The sequence below is a fragment of the Neohortaea acidophila genome (assembly GCF_010093505.1).
Source record: "Neohortaea acidophila strain CBS 113389 unplaced genomic scaffold BDY17scaffold_4, whole genome shotgun sequence".
Classification (NCBI taxonomy): domain Eukaryota; kingdom Fungi; phylum Ascomycota; class Dothideomycetes; order Mycosphaerellales; family Teratosphaeriaceae; genus Neohortaea; species Neohortaea acidophila.
The window spans coordinates 1600127-1615956 of record NW_022985513.1 but is presented as its reverse complement, the minus strand read 5'-3'; the positions used below and the strand labels follow the sequence as shown (position 1 = coordinate 1615956).

The 15830-nt window shown below is 56.7% G+C and overlaps 3 protein-coding genes across 3 annotated transcripts; 2 read left to right on the top strand and 1 right to left on the bottom strand.

Moving 5' to 3' along the window:
- The first annotated feature begins 81 nt into the window (after positions 1–81).
- Positions 82–3605, top strand: BDY17DRAFT_295904 (SNF2 family N-terminal domain-containing protein). The gene is made up of 3 exons (XM_033733377.1): positions 82–2889; positions 2949–3095; positions 3157–3605. Exons 1-3 carry the CDS (start codon positions 154–156, stop codon positions 3367–3369), a joined length of 3096 nt encoding a protein of 1031 aa, XP_033591138.1. The 5' UTR covers positions 82–153; the 3' UTR covers positions 3370–3605.
- A 131-nt stretch (positions 3606–3736) lies between these two features.
- On the top strand, positions 3737–11235 carry BDY17DRAFT_295903 (transcription factor/nuclear export subunit protein 2-domain-containing protein). The gene has a single exon (XM_033733376.1). The coding sequence runs from the start codon at positions 4038–4040 to the stop codon at positions 11070–11072; it is 7035 nt and encodes a 2344-aa protein (XP_033591137.1). The 5' UTR covers positions 3737–4037; the 3' UTR covers positions 11073–11235.
- A 1927-nt stretch (positions 11236–13162) lies between these two features.
- On the bottom strand, positions 13163–14528 carry BDY17DRAFT_249343 (kinase domain-containing protein; the record flags this gene model as incomplete). The annotated part of the gene is made up of 2 exons (XM_033730968.1): positions 13163–13294; positions 13359–14528. The coding sequence occupies 2 exons, from the start codon at positions 14526–14528 to the stop codon at positions 13163–13165; spliced, it is 1302 nt and encodes a 433-aa protein (XP_033591136.1).
- Positions 14529–15830: the final 1302 nt, after the last annotated feature.

Genomic DNA, 15830 nt, shown 5'->3' with positions numbered 1-15830 from the left:
AGTGTCGACGTCGGGCTCTCTGAATGCACACGGGCGTTGAATGCTTCATGTTTGCACAGCCAGACATTGACTAATCATGGCCAGACCATCCGTCACCAGTCGCCGTACGCCTTCCTTGTTTGCTCTTCCCTTCCTTTCCTTCTGCAGTCCATCATGTTGGGAGCAATTACTGACAGCATTGCAGCTACTACGAGGAAGGGCAAATCGTCCCGTGAAACCCCTTCGAGCGTGGATACCGCCACCTTATCCAAGCCAAGGGGTCGAGGGAGGCCAAAACTCGCTCGCCCCTCCATTCCCAGCACATCGGACGTAGACGGCTCTTCCGACGACGAGATCATGGTTGATGCTACCGGCCGATCAACACGAACACTCAAAGAAGTTGCCATCCCAGTAATGGCTTGTGCTCCAACCACGAAGAAGAACTCCTCCGCTACCTCTCCGACCGATTCCACCCCTTCCTCCCTTCCCACGACGAGGTCTAACACGCCCGATCAAGACACTCCCAATACAACGCCTGGAACATCCGTCAGAGGCACGGCGAACGGCAAGCGCAAACGCAGCCTGCTTGGGAAGAACGTCATCACGATCGATGATAGCGAAGATGAACAAGATGCGGATATGCAGTTGGCGAAGAAGCTGCAAGAGGAAGAGTACGCCCGCGATGTGACGCCCAACAAGCGTGCCAAACTTGCCCTGCGACCGGCCTATGATTCTGGAGACGACAGTGAGAGCGCGCTTAGTGAGCCCGAGTCTCTGGATACCTCAGATTCAGGACCGCTTCGCACGCGTCGCCTACGTCTTCAGGCTGCTCAGGCGACAATCCCTGGCCAAGACCACCTGTCTAAGTTCATGCTGGATGAGACCTCGGATTCTTCGGATTCAGCACCGCTTCGCAAGCGCCACCAACGTTTTCAGGCTGCGCAAGCGGGATCATCTGGCAAAGGCAAGCAGCCCGCGCTTCCCTCCACCTCGAAAGGGCGCGGCAAGATGGCGGTTGTTCCCAAGACTGCGGTCAAATTCGAAGCCAGCGACTCATCAGATCTTTCCGAACTCGATGACAATGATGTAGACATGGACAGCGATGATGGATGGGCAGAAACCCCGGACACGGTGTCAGCCAGTGCTAGTGACGCTGAGTCTGACCTGAGCTTGGTCTCCGCCAATACGTCCACAGCTGCTCAAGCTCCTTCATCATCTCGGGGACGTGGACCACGCCACGGCAACATCAGCCGCAATGGAGCGCGCCGCATGGCCAGACGCATTTCCCGTAAAATTGCTAATAGTCTTTTGACCAGGAAGGAGCGCGAGCGGAAGAAGCTGGAGAAGGCTCATCCTTCCATCAAGACGATGTGGAAGGAACTGGCGCAGTCACCCATCATTCAGCCAGTCGCTGCGCAGCAGCCAGCCACCATCTCGCGTCGACTCAAACCCTTCCAGCTTGAAGGTCTCGACTGGATGCAGAGGCAAGAGAAGACCAAGTACCGAGGAGGTCTGCTCGGAGACGAGATGGGCATGGGCAAGACGATCCAGGCTGTCTCGCTCATCATGTCCGACTATCCCCAAAAAGAGCCGACCCTGGTGGTTGTCCCGCCTGTCGCTCTCATGCAGTGGTCGACTGAGATCCAGGACTACACCGATGGGCGACTGAAAGTGCTCGTTTACCACGGCCAGAACAGCAAGGTCAAAAGCATGAGCATCAAGGAGCTGAAGCAGTACGACGTCATCATGATCTCGTACAACAGTCTGGAGTCACTCTACCGAAAGGAGACCAAAGGCTGGAGCCGAGGAGAGGATTTGATCAAGGAAGATTCACCCATCCATGCTATCCACTTCCATCGCCTCATTCTGGACGAAGCGCACAGCATCAAGCAGCGTACGACTGGCGTCGCCAAGGCTTGCTTTGCACTGAAGGGTACCTATAAATGGTGTCTGTCTGGCACGCCCGTACAAAACCGCATCGGCGAATTCTTCTCCCTGCTTCGCTTCCTCGAAGTGCGCCCTTTTGCCGACTACTTCTGCAAGCGCTGCCCCTGCTCCATCCTGCACTGGAAACTGGACGAGGATCATACATGCACCAGCTGCAAACATACGGGCATCGAGCACGTCTCTGTGTTCAACCAAGAGTTGCTGAACCCCCTTACCACGTCCGAGGATCCAGATGTTCGTACGGAAGCCATGGACAAGCTGCACTCCATCACCGCACGTATCATGCTCCGCCGCATGAAGGGCGACTATACGAGCTCGATGGAGCTTCCACCAAAGGAGGTCATCGTGCACAACGAGTTCTTTGGGGAGATTGAGCGCGACTTCTCGTCCAGCATCATGTCCAACACCGCCCGCCAATTCGACACTTATGTGGCGCGTGGTGTCATGCTCAACAACTACGCCAACATCTTCGGCCTGATCATGCAAATGCGCCAGGTCGCCAATCACCCCGACCTTCTTCTCAAGAAGCATGCAGCAGAGGGGCAGAACGTCTTGGTGTGTAACATCTGCGACGAGGTGGCTGAGGAGGCCATCCGATCACAGTGCAAACACGACTTCTGCCGCTCTTGCGTGAAGAACTACGTCCAGTCGGTGGAGGAGACGGGAGGCACGCCCGACTGTCCGCGCTGCCACATTCCTCTTGCGATTGATTTCGACCAGCCCGAGATCGAGCAGGATGAGGAGAATGTGAAGAAGTCGTCGATCGTCAACCGCATCAAGATGGAGAATTGGACGTCGTCCACCAAGATCGAGATGCTGGTCTATGATCTGTACAAGTTGAGGTCGAAAAAGCAGACTCTCAAGTCGATCATCTTCTCTCAATTCACCTCGATGCTGCAATTGATCGAGTGGAGGCTGAGGAGGGCGGGGTTCAATACTGTGATGCTTGATGGATCGATGTCGGTAAGTCGTTATCGTGTTCTGCTTCTGTTGGAATCGCATACTGATAACACCATGCACAGCCCATTCAGCGCCAGAAGAGTATCGAGTACTTCATGACAAATACCGACGTCGAAGTCTTCCTCGTGTCGCTAAAGGCAGGTGGTGTTGCGCTCAACCTGACTGAGGCATCTCGCGTCTTCATCGTGGATCCGTGGTGGAATCCAGCGGTATGCACATTCCACCCAACTCGCTCACCTTCGTTCTGATGCTGACTGTCATATCAACCAGGCCGAATGGCAATCCGCCGATCGATGCCACCGCATTGGCCAGAAGCGTCCTTGTGTCATCACACGGTTGTGTATCGAAGATTCGGTCGAGTCGCGTATGGTCATGCTTCAGGAGAAGAAGGCGAACATGATCAACGGCACCATCAACAATGACAAGTCGTCCATGGAGAAGCTTACGCCGGAAGACATGCAGTTCCTCTTCCGTGGAACGTAGAGGGACTCTCTCTCTCTGGGGCAAACACGCGGATCAGTGGCGATGCTTCTGTCGTTTAAGTTGCTACTGCGGTCGCCATTGAGCATATGAGGTTAACGAATTACATGGGATCATGGGGGAGAGATGCTCGAGCTGGACCTCAGAGCCACCGTACATAGAGCATAGCGGTCTGCGCGTGATGAATGCGAGCATACATATGACCGCGTTATTGGTCGGAGTATCAACGTGCAATCCGACCATTGTGAATCTGCGCTCTTCAATGGTGTTTATTGTACACCTGCAGTGGAGAGAGCCAGCATCAATAAGGTTCACGCTAGCGCCAACTACAATCCACCACCCTTCACAAAGACACGTCAAAGACCTTAGGCACACCTCCAAATCACCGCATCCCTACCTATCGTTTTCTTCGTTCGTGGCCGGGAGGAGATAGTCACTGATTCCCATCCTTGCAGTGAAGACACAGGAAATACCCACAATCGAAGCGGCGTTTAGTCCAAGCTACGAATCGCGCAACACCGCAGTCGAGCAGCAAACGCCGGAAGCCTGCGAGCAAAAACAGCATCACCACCTCTACTCCTACGACATCTTTCACAAATCGGCGTTGATGCGCTCCATCACAAAGCCTCACTCGGTCCCGCTTTCTTTGTGGCCTCACCATCGCGGCGGTGATGGCGCCCGGCGGCGGCAGCAAGAGGAAGCGGCCGGAGAGGCAGTCATCGCGAGATGAGGGTGCCGGCCGCCCATCGCCTTACCGACCGCAGGACACGGGTCTCGCGCAGGAGAACCAACATGGCAATTCAAGAGGAGGCGACGCGGGTGGACGGCGCCAAAGCAGACAATCAGCGCAGAGTCCTGCCGTGTCTTCTCCCACGCCCGCACCGCAGCTACCACGTGCTGCCTCGCAGAGTATCGATCAAGTTGTGAATGGTTCAAGAGCTGCTACACCTTCTCAAGCGACTTCAGCGACACCGCAACCTCCGGCAAATCAGGGCCCAAAGAAACCTCCTGCGCCTTACTGGTACGAGCACGTCACTGCTCCGGTTGTGGAGGCATGGGCAGAGAGTGGGAAGGACAGTCTATTACAACTTTCGGCAGAGGCGGATGAGATCAGAGCGAGTACACTGGTGCAAGAACTTGTTCGCGCCGGCCTGGATGAGAAGCTGAGCGCCTTCGAGGCGGGAGTCCTCATTCGCGAGATGATCGCGCAGCATGCCGCTACGCACACCATCGATGTGCAATCGCTCTTCCTGAACACTCTCTCCCTGCTCGACGAATCTGATCACAAGAGCCCGCATCTATTGACACTCGTCGCTGCTACGGACATTGATCCGGAAGTGGTACGGCTCGACCTCGACATTCCTTTACTCCAAGCTCTGTCGTTGGTCCGGAGCACTTTTACAGTGATGCGAACTCGCAAGACGACAAACCTTCTATACCGACAGGCGAACTTCAATCTCCTACGAGAGGAAAGCGAAGGTTACGCCAAACTCATCACGGAATACTTCAACACCGCCAACGAGGCCACCCGCGATCATAGCGTCAGTGCGGAACGAGCATTTGAACGAATCACTGCGCTGGTCGGCTCATTCGATCTCGATGTGGGGCGCGTGCTCGACATTACGCTGGACATCAGCGCCAACTTGCTCGTGCGAGCGTACGGCTTCTTCATCAAGTTCTATAGGTGCAGCTCATGGTGGCCGGACAGCGCGGTCTTTGACAATGTCAAATGGCGGGACCAGGGGTTTAGCTCATTTCCTTCCTGGGCCCTTCCGAGCTTCAACGACGCAGCTCTCAGCGACGACGAGAGGGCCACCTTCAAGGCAAAAGAGGACATCGGTCTTGCGGCAAAGAAAGACGCGCGAGATCTCCTATTCTGGGATCGCGTGAAGGATGTTGGCATTGACGCATTCTTTGAGCTCGGCATGCGCTCCATCACTAATCTGGAGGACGTCTTACCCTTCTTGAACACGGAAGTGTCTCCAGAATATGACGCTAGGGGCAAGGAGATCAACGCCGACCGAAGAAAACGCATCAATGAGAACCGCAAGTTCATGGCCGAGACTGGCACGCTTCCGCCTCCAGGCAACTCCGATGCAGCTCAACTCCTCGGCTTCAAGCTACGGTTCTATGCATCATCCGCCCGAAACGCGCAGGATACACTTCCGGAAAACTTGGTTTTCCTGGCCGCGCTGCTGATCAAGATCGGGTTTATCTCGCTGCGAGACCTCTACCCCCATCTGCATCCAGCGGACGAAGGCATGGCGGATGAGAAGAAACGGTTGGAGAAGGAGAAGGCCGAGAAAGAAGCCAGGGAGCGACCCGGAGCTGCAGCTAATGCTCTTGCCATGGCTGGAGCTCTAACGGATGACACGCTCCCGACAGCCGCTGCTCGTGCTCTACGGAGCGAGAAGGAGAAGAGTGGTGGGAATACACCGCGGCCCGATAAGAAGGAGGATGAAGCGAAAGAGGAATTACCACCACCCGCCAACCAGAAGATCCAGCTCCTCAAAGCTCTTCTTCTCATCGGCGCCATACCTGAGGCCCTCTACATTCTTGGTCGGTTTCCTTGGCTTGTGGATGTCGATCACACGCTCCCACCATACTTGCATCGCATTGCCAATCGGATGCTTAGCAAGGTTTCGGAAATGGCGAAGCCGCTCAATGCTTTCCAAGATACACAAGCGGCCAAAGACGAGCTTGCAAGCCTCGTGTCTGCTGCGGATGGTACATTGCTCGCTCAGCCGCGACCAGATAGGAAACTGACTCGATGGCTGGGACTCGATACGGTTGAGAGTAGCGATGGGATGACATACAGGCACTATTACCCGGATTGGGATGACAACATTCCACGCTGCCAGACGGTCGAAGACGTCGTCTTACTCTGCAACACCTTTCTGGGCTATCTAGGAGTCAAGATCGGCCAAGACGCCAAGCTGCTCACTACTCTGGTCCGAATTGCGAAGTACAGTCTTTCAGGGGATTTTTCGGAACAAAACCAGGCCCTCTGGCTCGATCTAATGAGGCGACTGCTCGTTCCAGCGCTGAGTCTAAGCAAGCATAACGCCGGCTTGACTCAGGAGGTGTATGAGCTGCTCAAACTCTTCCCGACGACCACGAGGTACAACATCTATGCCGAGTGGTATCGGGGCAAGACCTCTCGCCTTCCCGACATGCGCGCCGCTTTCGACCACAACAAGGCCGAGGTGAAGGATGTGCTACGACGAGTGACGAATGAATCCGGCAAGAAGCAAGCTCGCGCACTTGCAAAGGTCTCATTCGCATCTCCTGGTAATGTCATGATGATGATGATCAGTCAACTGGAGAGCTACAGCAACATGATTCCCAGTCTGGTAGAGTGTACTCGCTACTTCTCTCATCTGGCCTACGATATTCTGACTTGGTGCTTGATCAACTCGCTGAGTGGCCAGGGGCGAGATCGAATGCAGGCCGATGGAATGCTCACCAGCCCTTGGCTTCAGGCGCTGTCACACTTTGTGGCGTCCTTGTTCTACCGCTATGCCGCTCTCAACCCCTCGCCAGTCCTGCAGTATCTGGCCTCGGAGCTTCGAGCAGGAAATTCGACGGATCTCGAGGTGTTTGAGCAACTCCTCGGTGAGATGGCGGGCATCAGATCCGACATGGAGTTCAACGACGCGCAGGTACTCGCAATGGCAGGTGGCAAGCATCTACAAGCGCAGACTGTGCAACAGTTGGCCGACAAGAGGCATGAACGCAAGCCTCATGCGCAACGGCTCATCAGGGCGTTGTCGGAACCTGGACTCATTGGACAGACGCTCATCTCCATCGCACAAGAGCGCCAGATGTATCCCTATCACGAATCGTCCAAATTCATGCCTCTGAAAGTACTCGGCAGCAACCTGGACAAGATCCAGCTGGTCTTTGCTCAGTACCTGGACGTGTTGAAGACGAACCTGAATCCTGCAGACTTCGAGGCCGCGGTACCCGATGTCGTTGGACTGATTGCCGACTTTGGCTTGGATCCTGGACTCGCTTTCACAATCTGCCGCGTCTGTATCGCTCAGCGTATGCAAGATTTCGACAGTGCCAAGAAGGCAGAGCCTGTAGCGAAGAAACACCGGGCAAGTCAAGGACAGTTGCAGACGAACGGCGACGTCCCGATGGAAGACAATGCAGCGGCCGCGAATGAAGTGGTTCCCAATGCTGAACCTAGGAAAGACATAGCGGAGTCGACAGGTGTGGACGCTAGATCCCCCTCACAAACGGCTATTCATGGGAGCGAAGAGTTGCCTTGGCACCCGGTGCTTCAGCCCATCATTCAGCAGCTTGCGTCCGCCGCTCCTCTTCTGGCGGAGAAGGTCAGCATTCCATTCTTCGTCAGCTTTTGGACTCTGGCGCTACAAGACATCTTGGTCCACACTGCAAGCTACGACACAGAAATCAACAAGCTGCGAGCGCAGGCAAAAGAACTCCACCCAGATCGCGCTGACCTTAGCGCTTCTGCAAAGAAGGAGCGAGAGAGAAAACGAGACGCTTTGACTGAGACTCAAGAAAGGCTCCGCGGCGAGTTGAAAAGCCGGATCATGTCGTATCAGAGGACTCGGAATCGGATCAGCCGCCAAGAGAAAGATAACTGGTTCTCCCGGTCGATGGGTCGAGACGATAGTGAAGCTCGACACATCGGCTTGTTGCAGGAATGCTTCCTGCCTAGAGCCATGCTGTCTTCTCTCGACGCACATTACTGCTTCCTGATGCTGAAAATCCTGCACGACAATGGAACTCCGGGGTTCTCTCTCCTACGCTTCCTCAATCACCTGTTCAAGAAACAGCAGCTCGCGACTCTGATCTTCCAATGCACATCAATGGAAGCCCAACACTTCGGCCGCTTCTTGAACGAGACGTTGAAGCTTCTCCATCACTGGCATGCTGAAAAGGCTACGTACGACAGAGAGGCCTTGGGAGAGAAGCAGAAGCTGCCTGGATTTGCGAAGACACTCGATGCAAACGGCGATCCCAACCTGGTGCTGGAGTTCGAAGAGTACCGCAGGCTGCTGTTTAATTGGCACAACCATCTCTCTGCGGCGTTGCAGACATGCTTCAAATCCGGCGAATTCATGTACATCCGCAACGGTATCATCATCCTCCGCGCCATCGCTCAGGTCTTCCCCACAGTTAATTTCATGGGGAACAACATGGTTGAATCTGTCGAAGAGCTTTCGAAGGAGGAGACCAGGCAAGACTTGAAGCTGGCGGCGCGGTCGCTGTTGGGCCCGTTGGAGAAGAGGAAGCCGAAGTGGATGTTCCCACAAGCTTTCAGACTTAGCGACACCGCGAAAGAGGGCGGTCGCGCCAACACGCAGACGCCAGAGCCTGGTACTGGAACTCCAAGACTGAACGCCGCAGCGCAAGAGTTCAAGCCGGGCTCGAATCTTGCGAATGGGACCTCTCCAAAGGAGAGTGGAGCTGAAGATGGAGAAATTGAGGACGAGAAACAAAATGGGAAGGTGCAAGAGCCTGGCAGCCTGAATACGGCGCCAGCGACAGCTCCAGCAGCAGAGTCGACAAACAAGACCGGCGACAGTACAGCGCAGGATACCGTTTCTTCCGAGCCTCGCAGGGAGCCTGCCGCATCGGCTTCCAAGCCTTCGACTCCGGCGCCTATTCCCTCCAAGCCTCCTCCACCAGAATACATTCGTCCTGAGCCATCCCGGTCTTCGAGCATGCAGTCCGGCGCATCTCGCTCGCACGCTTTGCCGTCCAAACCACCCAACAAGCCTCTACCCGCACTGCCCGGTCCAGAACGTAATGCAAGCCGATACGGAGGCCGTGACGACTCGTTCGGCAGGCTAAGTCGTCCGAATGATGTTCGTCCACTTTCACGAGATCACTCGCCTGGCCGAAGCAGACCACGAACTCCCGAGCGTGATGTTTACCACGGCGGCCATCCAGCCTCGAGCCGCGGGCCAGGACGAGATAGTCGTGAGCCTTCTCGCAATGCCCGCGATGCCTCGTGGGCCGATCTCAGACGGGAGCAGGCGACGAGCAATGCTAGCCGGCCTCCCTATGATTCTCGTGATCGTCCAAGCGAAGCTTCTGATGCCGGGTCAGCTCCACTCGAGCACCCCAGCAGAGCCGCATTGATCAATCCAGGACCGCCTAGTGCAAATGCGCAGCAACCTTCTCGCCCATCTACTGGCGGATCGCAGCCCGCAAGTACTCGCGACGACTCTCGACATTATGAAAACCCGGCTCGCTTGGCATTGATCAACAACGATCCCACCCGTGAGAGGGAGTCGAGAAGGGAAGCAGAGCTGAGAGGCGCGAGCCATCGTCAGAGCGACAGCCAGAATGAAGTGCCGCGAGATCCCCAAGCTCGTGGGGAGATTTCAAGCGATCATGCACCCACTGGACCTAGGCGTCCCAATGGAAGACAGAGTCGCGATTTCGGTCCTGGTATCCCTTCGGAGTCCACAAATGGTCGTCTCAACGGCCCACAGGATATCCCGTCGGCCCCTCGCCCACCAAATGGACCGAGTGGACGCACAAGTCGATCCAATCAGGGACCAGTAGCAACGGCAAGGTCACACGACTTAGCACCAGCATCTCCCTCAGCTTCCCGCCCCATGGAGCCTCCGGCTGCTGGTCGGGGATCGCGAGAGGCGGCAGATCGTCGTCAGCCAGGCCATCCTTCTGATCGGCAGCCGCCCTCGAACTCCTTACCGACCACACCTTCGGTCGAAGACGGACCTGCGCCGCATCCCAGCCGATTGAGGCAGCTAGATATGCAGCCCCCTCCGATCCAGACAGATCTCGCTGCGTCCAACGCGCCAACGATGGCACCATCTGGACCCCGCGGAGCCAATCGACCATTGCCTGGGACCCCAACTGGCCCATCGCCCTCAACCAGCGGGCCGCCATCTGGACCAGCATCAGCTACAGAACGAGCAAAGAGAACGGAACGCCGTCAAGTCAGTAGCATCAATGCGACGCTGCAAGGTGCCAATGTGCCAGGTCAGAACGGCCAGGGTGTCAACTTCAGAGGAGCTGCGCAGAGCAGGCCGTCAAACAGTACCGTGCCTTCGACTGCTGCTGTTTCTTCACCGGTACCTGCGATCGCATCGTCGATGGATGCACCTCCGAGGAGAAGTGCACCGCCCCCACCAGACCGGCAAGACAGGCCGCCAAGCAGGGCCGACAACCGACCCGATCTCTTCCAGTCCCGGCGCGGTCCAGCCAACGAAGTTGACGTCGCCGCGAGACCTAGGCGCGGAGAGGACGAGCGACTGCCTCGGACGCGAGGGAGTCGCGATCCAAGCCGAGAGCGCGGAGAGGACTGGAGGGCGCGGGATGATCGCAGCGGTCCGCCTCCCCGCGACTCTCGATATCCGGAGAGAGGGCCGCGGGGCGAGGAGCCGCAGTCTCGTCGAGGCCCACCAAGCTCGTTCTCTGAACAGCCGCCGGCTGATTGGGAGCGACCCGGAGAGCGTCGCGGTCCGCCTCGTCGAGACGGCCCAGATGATGGCGGGAGGCGAGGCAGGGACAGTGGCCCTCCACCAGATTTCCGCGGAAGCAGGAGAGAAGAAGAGAGACGGGACGGTGGACGAGGAGGACCTCCGCGGGACTTCGAAGGCCCGCCACCTCCGCCGCCTGGCTCTAGGAAACGTAGGCACGAGGATGGACCCCCGCCCTTTGACGAGTCGAAGAGACGGCGCAGTGGAAGGTAGACTGGGTGGGAGAATGCATTACATGGGTGTGCCACTCGATGCATCGACTTTGTGTGACGCGACAGCGACGGCGTTGGGAGGTAGACAATTGTGTACTTGTATTGTAGTGGTGGAACTAGAGTCTCGTCGCCCTCCGCAGGGCGATCGAAGCGAGAATGCACTTGTCATTCGTGCGATCTCCCAGCTCAACATCCTCCCCCGCCCCCTCCCACAGCTGATGCTGCTGCTGCCGCAACAGCGATGCCGGTATAGCGGCCTCGAGAACGATTCCCGCGACGGCCACCACCTATAGAGAACAGGGTCAGACGCAGATTGACGATGTATAAAGGAGAAGAGCAACCTCTCCTGCCTCCGCAGCACCGAGGCGGAGGCTGTAAGTCCTCCTCCATTTTCGAGCTGGCGCAGCCCATTTCTTTCTCGTGTACTTTGACTGCAGAGACGACTCAAGGAGATGGAATGGAGTAGAAAGGGAGGAAATTGGAGAGCGGCTTTCTTACTTCCTTGGTAGTAGGCCTTCTCCTTCTTGCGTCCATGCAATTGATTTATAGGCCAGGGTGGTTCAATGTGTCTTGTAGCAGCTACCTATTTTGATGACGGTAAGGCTGTGGCGCAATTCACTGGTGCGCTGGGCACCCCACGCACAGCCTCAGACTATAGGACTGTAGTCCAGGCAGCACTCCAACGATCGACATTTTGTGACGACCGCAAAGCCACGCTGAGGTGGCCATGGGGTTTTCGATTCTGACCTGGAGTGTACTCGTAGCAGTTCAATGGGGGACGTCAGCCTTGAGCCTTATCTTGATCACGTGACACCGCGTTGGGCGAACAGGTAAGGTAGTTTCGAAGTCGTGTAGTAGTGAGAATCACTGTACTAGAGACTCGTCGCCATACATGCGGTGATTGAAGTGAAAATGTATTTGTCGTTCGTGCAAATCCCAGCTTAGCAACCTCCTCCTCCACCACCCCCTCCACCTCCACCCCCTCCGGCCCCTGCCCCTGCTGCTGCCCCTGCTGCTCCCGCCATGCCTCCCATCATAGCCGCGTTGCTGTCCATCATAGCCGCGTTGCTTCCCATCATAGCTGCGTTGTTGCCCATCATAGCCGCATTGCCGCCCGCGGCCCCGTTTGCAGGACCGATGACGTGAAGACGACCTATGTACATAGAAGAAGGTCAGAACGAGCAGTGTACGGCAAGGGGCCGGAGAAGAAGCAGCAATTCCTCAGACCTCTGTGCGGACGCGCGGGCTTTTGGTCTATGTAGTCTTCCAACCTCGAGTTGGTGCAACCCATTTTTGCTCGCTGGCTTCGACTTAGACTAGGTTGTGAGGTAGTGGCTGTGCCAGCGGAATATGAGACGATGGGACTGTCACTCTTCGGAGGCACTTTTTGCTTCACATTCCTTGCACATAGCTTATGGAGAATAGAAGGGGTTTATGTGTCTCCAGTTCATGACTGTACCGCTGAGGAGGTATGCACGCGATGTAACGTGTTGTGGTTAAGGGTGTGCACAGCCTTTGGGTCACATATCTAGGCAGCAATTTGACGATGACAGCCTCGTGATCAGTGCAGAGCCACGCTGAAAGAGACCCTGCATCGACTTCTGATGTCACACACCTGAAGAGACATCGCACCGATCACGTGACACATGAATTCCGAGGCGGGCCATTTCATGCTTATACAAGGCCGAATGGAATGACAGAAGATAAGACAATGTTGGGAGGCCACGGCAGCTTTCACGATCGTGAATACAGGCGTCTAACTAGATGTACAGGTTCGTGATGATGTATGTACAGGGCACACATCCACATGCTGTCGCTGTAGTCTTGCCTGGTCCATGCTTGATCTCGTGCGCTCTGTTCATTCTTTTTCCCAATAAGGATTCCTAGTCATGAGAAGGTCCAGACTCCAACATCTGGATCCCGCTATGCCAAAGTGAACGCCGCCGCTGATTGAACGAATGTTGGCAAGACAAGAAAAAAAAGGTGTCCAGGTTCCGTGGAAAAAGGGGACCAATCGCTTCGCTAACGTGCAGAATGAGAGGGAGGGAGTTGAAGGCCGTCATGCATCGGTTGTTGTCGTCGTCGTCCGCGTTACAGCCCTTCCTCGCCCGCCTTGCACATCTTGATGCCCTTGCCCCATTCGGAATTGAGGACTTGGTGGGCACTTATGCGGCGGCCGGCGTTGGGATCTAGGATGCTGTAGATGACGTTTCGACACCGAGCCTGATGCGAGTGTGTTAGCAAAGGAATATTCGTCAAAGGGAGCAGCAATGAGGGGACTACGCACTCGATGCAACGTCTCAATGGGCGCATAGCCCTCTTCACTCTTCCGCCCACGAATATAATTGTCGTAAAATTCGTCTTCGTCCTTCTTGGCCACGCGCCATAGATGCCGCCCAGTCCGCATGGCCATGTAAATCACGCCACATGCCCATACGTCGACGGCGCGCGGATCGAACTCCTTGTCGGTGTATTCCTCGGGAGCAATGTACGGCGCGCTGCCGCACAAGCCGGCGGTCATGTGCGCCTCGGTCTCCCAGGCCATGCGGAAGCATTCGCCGTTTCCGAAATCCGTAATCTTCAGTGCTCCGTGGGTCGTCAGAAGCAGGTTCTCGGGCTTGAGGTCGCGGTGAGCAACGCCCATTTCGTGGATATATTCCACGCCTCGCATCAGCTGCAGGAAGTAGCAGTCGGCTTCGGCGACTTCGAGTTTCCCGTTGGCAAGGACGAGGGAGTAGAGGTCGCCGCCGGCACAGTATTCCATGACCTCGCAGAAGTCGCCCTTGGCGTCCTGCAGCAGATCCAGAGTGTGGATGACATTGGGGTGGCGGAGGGAGGAGGAAATGCAGAACTCGGAGTTGAGGCGCTTGCCGTACTTCTTCGAGTCCTCTTGTGGGCGTCGACGGAACTCCTTGACGGCGTAGAGCTGCTCGTGCTTTGAGTCGTTCGGGTCGGCCTTGTGGGCTATGCGCACGATACCGAAAGCGCCGCGGCCTACTATCTCCTGGCACTTTCCGTATTTTTGCACCAGCGATGCCGTGGCGTTGGGGCCCCCGTTCTTCTCCTTTGCGTGCCGCTCCTTTTCGATTTTGATCTGATCTACCCAGTTGGACATGAGCGACAGCTGTTGCTCGTCGGCCTGCTCCTTTTTCTTCGCACCCAAGAAATCGCGAACCATGTGCGTCAGCTTTTCCTGGCGCTTGGCGCTCTTGAGGAAATGATGGTGCTCGCCGCTTTCGTCGATCCAGAAGCGCTTGGGCGCGACCGGCTGCGAATCCTCGCGCTTGTCTTTCTTCGACGACGACGGGATGGAGTCGGCGCGGGAGACCTGTGCCGAGAGGCTTCCGGCCTTGACCTTGACAGGAGTGGTCTCCTCATCCTCCTCTTCCACCGCTTTTTCGGGGACAGACTGGTCTCGATGTGGAGTGGCGCCGTTGGCGTCGCGGTGGGAAAACATGCGAGTCAGGCGGGTGGTGAAGGTGGGCTTCTTTGGCGGCAGCGACGGTCGCGCGTCCGCCGGCGGCTTAGTGACGAGGGTGTCTTGTGATGCGCCTTGCGAGGACTGCGCCGCAGTCGAGTCATTGCGGTTGCGCGTGGTAGAGGGAAGGGAAGAGGTCGAGGCGGTTGCGGAAGCGTCGGCAGAGGCTTTGGGGGAGGCCTGGGGACTTAGAGGCGCGCCGGTGGCGGGGCTGGCGGTATCGACCACCATTTCGAAGGCGGACGTTGCTCAGCAGATGGTGAAGGCAGAAGCTTCCCCTCGACCGTAGTCGAGTGGGCTGTTCAAGTGCGCCGCAACAAAACCGAATCGACGGTGCGGATATGGGAGTGAGACGGTTTCACGAGTGTGTCGGCCGCGACGAGGGTCAATAGGATGGGACTTGGCGTGCGTGAGGGTGATGTTGAGGCGTTGTAGCGTGGCGAGAAATTGGCGGTGGTGGTGGAGGGTTTTCGATGGCAAGCTGACAAAGCCGGATGTGCTGGATGCTGCGCTTCCGAGAGAACTGACTGGATGGCTATGACTGAATGGGGCAGTGCCGTGGGCAGGCTACAGCAACAAATGGCTGAGGATGAATGGCATGGTGGTGGTACGGCGAAGGAGGAGAAGACGGAGGGAGACAGGGAGAGAAGGGGAGGAGAGAAAGGCGGTGGGTAGGTGGGCGGTGGGTGGATGGATGGAAAGATGCGCTGCTGGCACCGTCCCGCTTTCCAATCTCTCGTAAAAAAGCAGCGGAGGAGACAGTACCGGGCAAGGCAGGTGGAGGATGCGGAGTCCGCACCGTTTGCAGCGGGTGATTAAGAGGGATCGTGGGCCATGCTTGGAATCAGCGGCTTCGCCATTTGCTCGGGCGAGGAAGGGCCAAAGGCTATTCCGCACGCGCTACCGTGCAGCACCACGGCAAATCCAGTTGATTCAAACCTCCCCTGCTGCCGCCGCCGAGCCCTAGCCGATCTTTAATCAAATCGCGGTCGGCAGTCGGGGAAGCAGGCCGCCATCTCGTGGCCGCTGGCTATACTCATCCTTCCTACTGTGCTCATCGCGACTCCGACGTGCTTCCGGATTCCTTCCCTCAGCTTGTATGCTGTGTGCCGCCATGTGCTGACCTCCGATCCTCGTGGCAAGCATCCACTGCATGCCCTGACTCGAGGAGCAGCACGCGAATGGGGGGGAGGCGAGCGGCCAGGGAGCAGTACTGCGTCATGCCGACGAAAATCGCGCATACAAATTTGCCCAATGTCTTGCGCCAAGCAAAGCTACGGA